The 11,835-nt window shown below is 42.5% G+C and overlaps 1 protein-coding gene across 3 annotated transcripts in view; it reads right to left on the bottom strand.

The window, feature by feature from the left end:
- The window catches only part of EVL (Enah/Vasp-like), a 120,429-nt gene that overhangs the window by 52,176 nt on the left and 56,418 nt on the right, over positions 1-11,835 (bottom strand). For all 3 annotated transcript variants that reach the window (XM_005417881.2, XM_031066245.1, XM_031066244.1), the window contains exon 3: positions 10,287-10,464. In XM_005417881.2, the coding sequence (XP_005417938.1) occupies positions 10,287-10,464 (178 nt within the window). The remainder of the gene's footprint in view (positions 1-10,286; positions 10,465-11,835) is intronic.

The following is an 11,835-nucleotide window of genomic DNA, read 5'->3' as shown; positions in this document are numbered from 1 at the left end:
CCCTGCTGCCACTGCCAGAACCAAGCTTTCTCTTGGTGCCTTCTGCCTCCACTGCAGATCCAGAAACTTGTCCACACTCCTGGGCCATGCAGCTCCAGAGCCTCTGGCTCCCTGCATCCCTCCACCTCTCCATCCCTGATCCTGCGGTGCCCCTCCTGCTGCACTGTGCATGGTAACTCTTGCCAGCTTTTGCATTAGATGTGCCACCCTTGCTGGTCATCACCAGCACTTAGTGCTTTGGCAGGCTCCAGAGGACACTGAAAGGCTCTTTCTTTTTGTCCAAGTTCAGTTAGCCCTGCTGTTTTGCTAATTCAAAGTGTTTTCTTTTGCATTTAGCAAGGATCCTGTAAGATCTGCTGGCAAGGCATCTTGAGAAGCGAAACTGCAATGTGTGTGTTTGTAAATGATGCAGGGGAACCTGGGCACCCAGATTCAAATGTGCAGAGTCATTTCTCTTGTGGATGCCAATGGTAAGCCAAAAAAAGAAAAAGCAAATACTCCATAATCTAAAATGCCTTAGAAGGGATATCCATTAAATTTCAGGACAATCCATATTCAAATGGATTTCTGACAATGGATTTCTGATCCAACCTTCTGAACGTCCTCCTGCTCCTGTCTGTGAAGCACCAGAGCAGCACACAGGTGCCTGCAGCCGTGCTCCTCAGCCTGCCCCGCTGCAGGAAATGCACCATTTCTTGACAAGAACGAGCAGTGCACACTTAGCAAGTTCAAGAAGTCAAAAGAGGTGATAACCTCAGTGACTTTGACCCCAGGTTTATTTTTAAAGGTGTGAAAAAAGCCAAAATTCTCTTCGGTTCACCTCTCCCAGGGTGCTGGATGGCACAACTGGTGTTCACACAGCTTCCCAGGCGCTGCTCTAACCACCAGAGGGAGTCCCTGGAATCCAGCACTGGATGAAGCAGAGTTAAAATTCATGTTTTCTACCGAGATCTCCGGAATACTAATCAAGACCAACAGATAAAGCAATCCATGCAAATCTGATTGACGGTGATTGCTTGGCAGGGTTTGGCTTTTTTGTCAGCAGAGGTGGAGCAGAATTTCAAAGGCACCATCAGGACCTTAATCACGCTGTGTCCTCCTCAGCTGTGCAGCTGAGCACATACAAGGGCAAAGGCTGGATGCTTGGAGGACTAAAATCACCTATTAGGAGATGAGTTCCTTCCCGAGCTGCAGTACAGCCCTACACTGCTCCATTCTATCACTCAGTTTGCTCCCTGCTGTGTGGCAGGGACTGTGCAGCTCGTTGGGCCACCAGCACAGGACTGCAGCCACTCACCTCCAGGTGAGCCCTCCTCGCCCCAAAATGCACAATTGCTGTAAACTAGCTGCCTAGCATTTAAATGGCTGCAGTTCAGTTAAATGAATCCCATTTTCAGCTGTGTTGCTTCACTGGAACTAACAGGAGTCATTGCCACAGGGCTCTGAGATTCTGCTGGCAGAAGGCAACACCACCTAGAGCTTTTGAGTCCCTGCTTGGTGAAAAATAAGATGCTGGATGGTCACAGAGAATCACCTAAGAAGGCCATGGCAGACTTTGTATGAGCTGCCCAGGGATTACCAGCCAGCAGGAGAAGCTGCTGTACATGCTTTGCAGGCAGCAGCATATGGGGATTCACTGGAATTAAGCAGACTTTCCCCTCAGCTGAGCCTGCTGCCTGAGAGGGCTCCAGAGCTCTGCCCCACCTCCCCAGCTGCACCACTGGCTGTCCTGCACAGTCCCCTGCTCCTAAACACTGCTTTGACCAGGAACACCTTTCTAGTGAGTGCTGTTTGCACACTGAGCTATGGCACATAATGGCAGCATGGTTTAAAAAAGAAATTCAAAATACAACCAATTTTATCAGTGAAAAATCCTCTTGGCCCAGCAACTTATTCCTGACTTCAGTCTATATATGTGTGAATATCTTCCTAAAAAAATATGAATATCTTCCTAAAAATGTGAATATCTTCTTAAAAATCCTCTTAGCCCAGCAACTTATTCCTGACTTCAATCTATATATGTGTGAATATCTTCCCAAATTCACTTCTGGTATAAAATAAAAAAAGATTGCATGCAAAAAGCCCATCTGTTTGCAGAGCTCAAGGAGTCAGAAAAGTGAAAATCTGATGTGCACTGCTCATGTGGACACATATATGGACATGCACAACACACATGTATTCCTGGGAGTTCTCATTGACTGTCCCAAGGAAATCCATGGAGCATCACTAAAAATAAACTTATGCACATTAGTTTTCAGGTCCCTAATTTATTATTGTTAAACCAGAGGTTTAATTATCATTATAGTTACTAATTAATTACACCATAATTAGAAATCATTAATTCATTAATTTGAAAGTTTGGAAGACAATGATAGTAAAATTGTCAGGGACCAAAAAGAGTTCTTAGCATCAATCCTGTGCAGTCAGTGATGAGAAAGAGAGGGAGAATGGGATGAATTTTGCCTTTAGGGACACCTAATACATAACTGACTGTACCAGGAGCCTCTGTTACTGTTTCTTGACCACACAGAGATCCCAGCTCAGGTACAAAACACAGTGCTAAAGATGCTGATAGTTCTACCCCCATTGACAGGAAAATCATGGTCACACAATCACTAACTGCTAGGAGTGGGATCACAGCTAGGGGAGTTACTGTGCAGAGACAAACTATTACAGAGTCTGGCTCTTAGCTGAGAATACAGAAAGTCTATTAAATAAAAAGAAGCAACCAAAGCCAGACTGGATGAGGCTTTGAGCAAATTGATCTAGAGGGAATTGTCCCTGCCTATGGCAGGGGGCTGGAACTAGGTGATCTTTAAGGTCCCTTCCAACCCAAACAATTTTATAAATGGTCTCCAAATGAACACTTGCCAAAATCTGGCCTATACTGCTTGCACATAAATTACTGGACTTGTATATTTTGAGAATTAATTTTTTTCCTAAGCTAATATATTCTTCTGCCACTGACTATACTCTAGTGAAAAAGCCACAGTGAATTTTCTATCACTGAGCCCTGAGAACTTCTCCAGTTTGCAGCACACTCAGAAAAACAGGGGTTTGAAGGCAACGGTGCAAGGGAATCTTGCTAGCACAAACTGACATGTGCAAGTCTCTCTTAAATCTCTCAACAATTTTGTTTCCCACACACAGTTTCCTTCCTGAAGTGGTTTTGATTTAGTGCAGAAGAGTTCAGCACAGCAAAAAGCACCAGCAAGAGACTCAAGAGCCTTTAGGTGTACAGTGCTCTCCAAAGAGCAGAGGCACCTTTTGTTGTTGCAGACGTTGGACAGCAGCTCTGGCTCCCAGCAGGGTTCAGTGGAGTCCTGCAGGAAAGGGGCTGAGTCTTTATTTGCATAGCACTGTGAGAGCACTTCAGTGCCCTGGAAAACTTTCTGCTGTGCATCCCTACCATCTGGGGAGCTGAAAAACTGAGTTGAAAAAATGCCTACTTCTATAGAGTAGAATAATTAAGTAACGGTTTGATACTTCCAGACAGATGAATAATGGCAATGATATTTACAGTTCTAGCACCGAGAGGAGTCTGTAATCCCAGTTTATCTATTCACCAGCAAATCAATTCACCTCCTGGGCTCCAGACAGCTGAAGCCAAGCTAATACACAAGATTAACTAGTTTTACTCACTGCTTCTCCTGGCTGGGCCAACTTCTTCCAGTTCAGGTTTTAAACATGTTTCTCTTAATGTCAAGTGTACCCAGGCTCCTAGAAGTTGGTTAGAGCCTAATGCTAATAATGTAAGAGTTGTGGGTTCCATCCCTGTATGGGCCATTCACTTCAGAGCTGGACTTGATGATCCTTGTGAGTCCTTTCCAACTCAGTCCTTTCCACCTTTGATCCTGTGGAATGTCATATATCCAAATAGGAAGCCCAGGTTAATCTGAGAAGAGGGCACCTGAGCAGTTTGGCAGGCAGGGGAAGCCTGCAAGTAAGTGCCTATTATTTCAGGAGAAGTTTGGTTATCTTGGAAAGATGGGCAGAGAACTTGTACAAGGACTGCAATCCCCCTCAGCACAGGAAGAAGAAGTTTTGGGAATGAAACACAATTCATGGTCCTATGGCTGAGCTGATATTTTACAGCTGGGGTCACAAGGGACTCCTGCCCTCACAGCCTTTCACTGGCTGCTGCAGGAAAATAAATTCCCACCTGGTTTGCTGGGTAACAGCTCATCCCTGTCCAACTGGCAAAGGAAGGAATTTATTTCTAGAGTAAGCAATATACTAAAAGATTCTGTATGTCACGTGGACTTTTCTGGAACAGTTTCAGTGATAAAGCAATGCAGCAGATGAAAGGAAAAAGCTCATCATCTTATTTGAATTTTCCCTCCCTCTTCATTGACTTACAAAGCACAGCAATTTAGATCAGAAACCCCCCTATCTGCAGAACATTTCTAAGTGACTAAAGTTGATACTGAAACTGGTGTAGGCATGAGTCTGGAAACATTGTGAAATTTATTTCTCTAAGCGTTTTTGTGGTGTTTTTTGAAAGATGTCAGTCAGAAAACAGTTATTCCCCTGGGAAAACTTTTGTGTTTTAAAGAAGCAGAAATTTTTTTTATTTTTCACATGCACCCAATTAACCATTGCCTGCAGGCTGCTAGTTTAGCTAGCCTGAGGTGTCTGACCACATGGATCATATTTACACCAGTGAGCCCAAAAGTTTGTGGTTTACAAGTTCTCTATGCCTAGATTATAAACAGGAACAATGTCTGGAATGACTTGATTCAAAGACCTGCAGCAGAATGCATGCTTATGGTTCTGCAATGCCTGTGCCAGCTGAAGTTACACACATCTTTAAGTTATTAGCACTCTGAAAAGTAAAATTTGCACAGAGTACACCATCTTAGGGCTTTGTAATCTGCACCAACACACCTGATAGTGTGGGAAATGAGTCCACAGAGCAGCATGCAAAGCACCTTGCATGGAGCACAGATCTCTTTACCCCAGCACAGTTCCGGAACCAGCTGGCTGCAAGTGGGCATAGTGTTCTGTGGTGGGTCCTTTCCATTATTGATGAACTATTTTATGTATTATGCAGTGCTGTAATGAAGATGAAGTCTTTTGTCTTCCCACACTGTGTCCTCTGTGGTGCTGGGAAGTCTTGGGGTAGTATTATCAAATAAAACAGACACTGCTTTGTAGAAGATGACTAAATTTCCCAGAAGTTACACTTTACTGCCACTGAAAAACTGAGGCACGCAGGACTAGCTGTCAAAATGTTAATGAAAAAATACTGAGCTGAATATAATATTAGAAAAAAAATATTAAAAAACCCTGTGTACACTTTTGTCTGAAATCCAGTGCACCGTAATCTTCACACACATCCTTCACTGACAGAAACCTTGCAAATACTTAGGGCATCTAACTAGGAGAGAGAAATTATGGTACATTCTGCCAGTTTATCTGCTACTTGATGAATCAAAGCTTTATTCTTTTATTTCTCCATAGTGTTTTTCAAGGAATTTCCTCCCAGCAATAGAGACATGTCATCACTTCTGAAAGGATAAGAGCAGAATGACTGAAGGAATGGGAAAAAATCTAGAGTACCAAGAACTTAATAAAATCAAGGAGAAATAATCCACAGTGGTGGAAAAGGCAGCAGATCTTCTAACCAGAGGAATGAGGAGAAATCCTTCTGACTACCAAAACATCCTCCCTGCAGAGGTAAGGCAGGGTCTGTGAAGCTGAAGGCACAGGGCTGAACTCTGCACCCTCCATGACCTACGTCTGTATTGTGTGGTCTGTAAGACACTTAGAACAAGAAAATGGCTTTCTTACAAGGAATAAATAAAGAAATAAATCACTATTAATCTTCTTCAAACCTCTCTCCTATTTCAAGCTTTCCTCCAAATTCTCTGTTCTTAGTCAGATAAGGCAGCTGACCTCTAACTATGATTAACTCTGCACAAGGCATTTCAGCACGTGGTGTTTACATTTAGAAATGGAATTTTCATACATTGTAAGACAACAATAACTAAGTCCCCAGGGCACAGACTCTAAAGAAAAGCAGAAGTTCACAATACATTATATTCACTATGTCACAGGCAGCATTTACCAGCAGCACAGATCAGAGTCTTAATTCTTCTCCAAGAGGCACCAAGTCTTTAAGCCATGGCAGCCCAAGATGCCCTCAGAGCTGGGTATGCCAAGCCACAAAGCTGAACCACTGTCCCCTGATACAACATGGGAACATGCAGGTGTTGCCAGCAACCAGTTGGGACTCAGTGTCTGAAGGGAGCAAATAAGGAAAGAAAAAGACGAAGAATCCCTTTGCCCATCCCCAGAAAATTGGGGAACAAGAAAGGAGATAAAATAGTCTCATTCCCTCTCTCCTGGAAGTGTAAGCACTCCCTGGGAGAAGCACAGAGAGTACAGGCTCCATTAAGCCCTGCAGAAAGTTACCTTCATTACAGGCACCACTGGCTTTCCTACACTATTATGGCTGGAAGAACTTGCCCATTTTAGCTCACTAAATGTTCTCACGTTATGTCCTGCTCCAATAACCATGCTGCCCTGCCACCAGTCACTGCATCTGACAAATCTAAGAGGATGTAAGCCCTGAAAAACAAGAAACATCAAACAGCCCGTGGGCAGAATCCATGCAAAATTCCTCCACAGTCTCCTGGGGCAGGAAGGGGTGATGCTCTGCCCCCAGTGAAACCTGGCTGCAGGTGACAAAGTAAGCTGGTGACACACTACCTTGTACCAGGTAACTTATGCCAGCAAAAGGTCTGACTTCTCAAAGTGGGCACCCAGAAAAGAAAAACAATTAAATGGCAAGTTGTTTGTCATATTAATGGTCTTACTAAATGACACCATTAAAGCACTGTAAGCAAGAGGTTGGTAATGAGCAAGTCAGTGCTATCGTTTGCTCTCATTTTGCAGGCTGGCTCAGAACCAACATTTCTCCTTTTGTTTGTAAGGGAGAACAGATTAAAGAGATGTATAAGGAAATCAAATTAATTAGGCACATAAATAAGCTGGCAGGTAAAAAACTGTTATTCAGTGAGACAGCTGTCAACTTCTAAAGGAAGGATGGTACATATTTGTGGTATTATTTCAGTTTTAGTCCCATTTTATCTGATTTTGGATTGCCCCTGACCTAACCATCACCATCCTTACAAAGCACAAGAATGAGCCAGGTTTGTGTTCACCTCTTTCAAGGATTGCTTTGCCCACCCTGGGGATGTGCACTGGGAGAGGCTCCCACCACAGCACTGAGAACAGTGACACCTGTAAGGTGGCCAGCCATCCCCATGGGTAAGAGTATGGGTACATGCACTGCAGAAACACAACCAGCCAGAGAGTTTGGGCTATGGCTTTTCTCCCAACTTTTGCAAACTCTGGGGTGTCACACTCCTGGGAAGACACCTGCCCCAACACTGATCTTGAAATGTAACCTGGGTACACACAGTCTGGCTGTAGGATCTGATTCAGCCCATTTAACCTTTGGCATTTAACAAAGCACTTGGTTTAGTTTTCACTCATGTCCCATGCAGTCAGGACAGAGAGAGATCAGTGCTTGTGGTTGTTCTTGGGGAATGCAGTCAGAACAGAAAGATCAGTGCTTGTGGTTGTTCTTTCTCACTTGAAGAAGAGAGACAGTACAGTAATTCCCACCACTAGCTCATAACTGTGTGTTCATTTGAAGTGACTCAGTCATTTGAAAGTAATCACTACCTAAAAATTATTTCCAACTCCCCTAAACATAGACTGCTACCATTTTTTCAAACTAATTCAGCTTAATGCACCATTCAAACTTCACACCATTACTTTGTGCCAAGACCAGTTATTTTCCCAAATGTAACAGTACTCCACAACTGCTGAAGCATGATGCAGTCTCACATCTACTGCTGTAGTCTACCATGATTAATTTTAGTTTATGGAAGTGGGTGGTAGAACGAAGGAAGAAGCAGCCATGGAAGGCAGAATCTATTCAACTATGGGAGGAACAGCAGCATCAAATGTAATAATGTCTCAGTGGAGAATATAGGGAAAAGCTAAACGTTAGAAATAGCATGTGCCAAGTAGTGCACACAGCATATTCCAACTTCAGAACAGCAGATAGGGTTTGCTGCCCTGTGAACGGGGCAGAGGGAGCCTCTGCTTCACCCTGTGGTTTTGGTTGAGCTTTTTATGAGTGTATGAGGAGTTCTGGGCATACAAATGCACTCCTTAAAGCTGTCATCCATCTGCATAGGCACATGGGCACCTTTAATACATGGATGCATAGATATAATAAATATGGTTTTTCTCTAATGATTTTTCCATATGAAAAAAGCAGACCCTAATGCTGCATGCAGGCAGCAGAAGGGATGGAGTATGCAGGCAGTGGCAGTGCGTGAAAAGATATATGGATATGTGTGTTTGTGTGAATTCCTATCACATTAATTCATGCCCACAAAAGCTCAAGGGCTATAGAAGCCTGGAAGAGCAGATATGAAAAAACATTTCATACCTTATATCTATTATGTACTTTTGCTGTCAATTTGCACGCTGAGGTCACTGCAGTAATGGGAAAACTTATGATGATGTGTAGCTAATATCAAAGAGAAATACCTCTGCAAATAAATTTCATAATTAAAAAAAAAAAAGAAAAGAAAAATGAGGGTTTCTGGAATTTGTTTCATAGAATCAGAGGGTTTTTTAAAAAAAAGCTAAGGAAATGAATTAAAAAATTAAAAAAATCTAAATATGAATTATTGCTGGCTGTATATGCATAAACTTCTCAGAAATTTAATAGGCTTTTCAAGTGCTCAAAAATACTTTCTTAAAAATACCTGTTGTTCATTGCTAGGTGTTGCTAACACAATTTAAGGCAGTTTCTTGTGTTCTTACCCTGAGATTTGTGTTTCCACACGGCACATCCCTGAAGCAAACTCAAAATCCTGCAAAAACCTCACTCCCTTTGACAGGAAAAGACAGATGGGAAAAAAAACACAACCCAAATTTAAGGGCTTTTGGAAGAAAGGCAGACTCATCACAGACATTAAACCAATCACTACACACGACCATAGTCAAAGCACACACATTTGGAGGTCTAAAAGGGGTGGGCACATCTGAGCAGCCAAAGAGCTCTGTACTCTTCAGACTTTTGTGAGTTTAGGACTGGTGAATCTGGGCCAGATTTCCTCATGAAGTCTCCTGCTGTGGCACAACTACAGCTGAAAATGTTCAAGATGAAGAAAGCAGAATTAAGTCCTCAGTACTTCTAAATATACATAAGAATTAAAAATATGGCTTGATTTTTGATGAGTTTTGTATTTGCCAGCTTAATAGAACAGAAATAGCAAAATAAAAAAAATTGAACTCTTACATTACAAGTACACCTTATAGTAAGACATATTTGTGTACTGAAGGTTGTCAGGAGACAATCTCCCTCTGAAGAGCTGCTGTCCATCACCAGTGAACACTGCAGGGAAACCTGGATGGAAGCACCTGATGCAAACCTTGACTCATCATGTTTGCAAAAGGAAAATAAGGCTGTGGTGGGTGGTTTTGCAGGAACAAACAACAACAAAAAAAAAAGACACCACACAAGGACTGTTCTGTTCCCAGCCCAGGAGCTGCAGAGAGGTCCTAAACGTGTAACTGAGGGCAGTGCTTCATCCAGATACCACAAACCAGAAACTGGTTTCCACTGAGAAGCCAGGACTTTATTTTGGCCCCAGTTCAAGCTAATGCAATGACAAATTCACAGAACAGCAAACTTCACCACAAAGTTCTTTTACAGTCAATACAGTATTCAATAACCAAGGTGCCCCACACTCCTCTTTTGGAAAGCTGACCCACAAGAGCCAAAGCCTGAAGCTGGCCCAACACACTGGAAATACCAGCTCTGAGTCCTATGCTGTCAGATTTTGCTAATCTTACATCAGATTTAGCTTCTGATTTACTTGAAGTTTTTAGCTTCTATTTTTTTCTGTTTTTTTACTTCAGATTTAGCTTCTGTTTACTTAAAGTTTTATTCTGCCATCTCATATGTAAAACAACATATATGCAGATCCACATAAATCAGTGGGGCCACCTGCCTGATGAGGCATTCCCAAATAACTATTGATTTCCTATGGTGAGTTAAGGCACCATGAAAAATGAGCAGAAAGGGAAATAAAATCTGAAAATGTGCAATTCATACTACAGCACACACTGATCTAAAGGCTAAGGTTTTTTATTATCATGTGCGTTATAATGGCACAATATCCCATACAACTGCACTGGGTGATTGGTAACAAGCATGTTAAAATGTCACAGATTAAGAGAGATTAATTTACCTCCATCTTGTGAGTTCATGATGTTCAGAGCAAACAGCATTGCATTGGAGAACGTGGTAGCCTCTTCTTTGCTTGCAAAATTCAAGCCATAGACCTGCCGTGCGTCGCGCCATTGATGAAAGGTAGGAGTTGCTTGATTGTACTTCAGTCCTTTCACAATGGAGTAATTAATCACTACCTGGGATTTGAAACAGGAGTAAGGATTAACAATAGTTCCATTTTCAGTGGGAAACAAGCCCACCCAACCCTCGTGTGAAGGTTACCTAAATGGGTAGAGGCAGCTCCTACCTTGCTGCACGGTAAGGCAGTGTTTGTTTGTTTCAGTGACAGAAGACCCACATCTGGGGGTGGGATTTACAACAGTTCAGTTCAGCCTCGGGGACTTGCAAGCCAGTTTTGCAAAATCTATTACCTGCTCCTGTGTTTTACAGCACCTCCACAGGATGCAGCTGTGCAGATGTGCAAACAGCTGTCAGGAGCCAGGGCCAGCAGCTGTTTCCATCTTTTGGAGGATGATCATGCACAATTGTTAGAAAAAGAGCCAGACAGAACTCTTGGCACTAACCTTGCCCTACAGCACACAAATGTTTGACTCATTGCACCAGTTTTGCTTTCCTCCTCCCATGTTTCTGATCACCACCAGCTTCTTGTGCTTAGTTTTTTTCTTTAGAACCAGACAATGACAAACCCAGACAACCATTTCTCTCCCACTTCTCCCCTGCTGTACATGGTGTTTTCCAGGTAAGGGGTGGCTGCAGCAGAAGGCTGCTTCTTTTGAAATTTAATCTGCTAAATACAAGGCTCTGTTTATCCTTGGGCAGGGCACTGGGACACCCAGCTACTCAGTACAGCTGGGATCCAGACAGAAACCTCCACTGCTAAAAGTGTAAGCTGTGCTAGCTAAGGGTGGGGAGACAGGAGTGTCCACTGCACCACTGTACCACTCTGTACACAGAATTTATGTTAGAGGTGGACCCCACATACCAGAAAACCTACCTTTTTTTTTTTTTACAGTCTGACCAGCCTTTTGGAAGGCTTTCTGTTAACACTATGATTGCAGCTAAAAAGCTTCAGTGTATTTAATTAGTCCAACAATATTTTTGGTAGATGACTGACAATTCTTAATTATACGGGCAGACTTTAAAAACTAATTTCAAAGATTAACAACTCCTAGCTCTGAGTTTTGAATGTTCAGTGGATTGCCAGTTTAAAGTGGCGGAGAACATTAGATGAGCACCTAATAAGGAACAAATTGTTTCACTCACATTAGTATTTTTTGAAGGATAACAGTGTCTCATTGATACAGTTAACAGATGTGTTGTAACTTTACTATATTAATATACAAAAAATTGTGGAAACCAACGAAGAAGCCATTAGACCCCAAGATGATTACAGATATACTCTTATTTCTAGGATTCAGTTATTTACAGAGTGAGCATTACAGAGTGGTGTAGAAGATAGTCTTTTAGTCTTTGGTCTAGCTTTAGGCACAAATATGATGGTCCAGCTGCTGCACCCAAACCAGTATCATTACTAAGGCTCCATGAAA

This window comes from Geospiza fortis, unplaced genomic scaffold, assembly GCF_000277835.1.
Source record: "Geospiza fortis unplaced genomic scaffold, GeoFor_1.0 scaffold23, whole genome shotgun sequence".
NCBI classification, from domain to species: domain Eukaryota; kingdom Metazoa; phylum Chordata; class Aves; order Passeriformes; family Thraupidae; genus Geospiza; species Geospiza fortis.
This window is presented reverse-complemented; position numbering and strand designations above follow the sequence as displayed.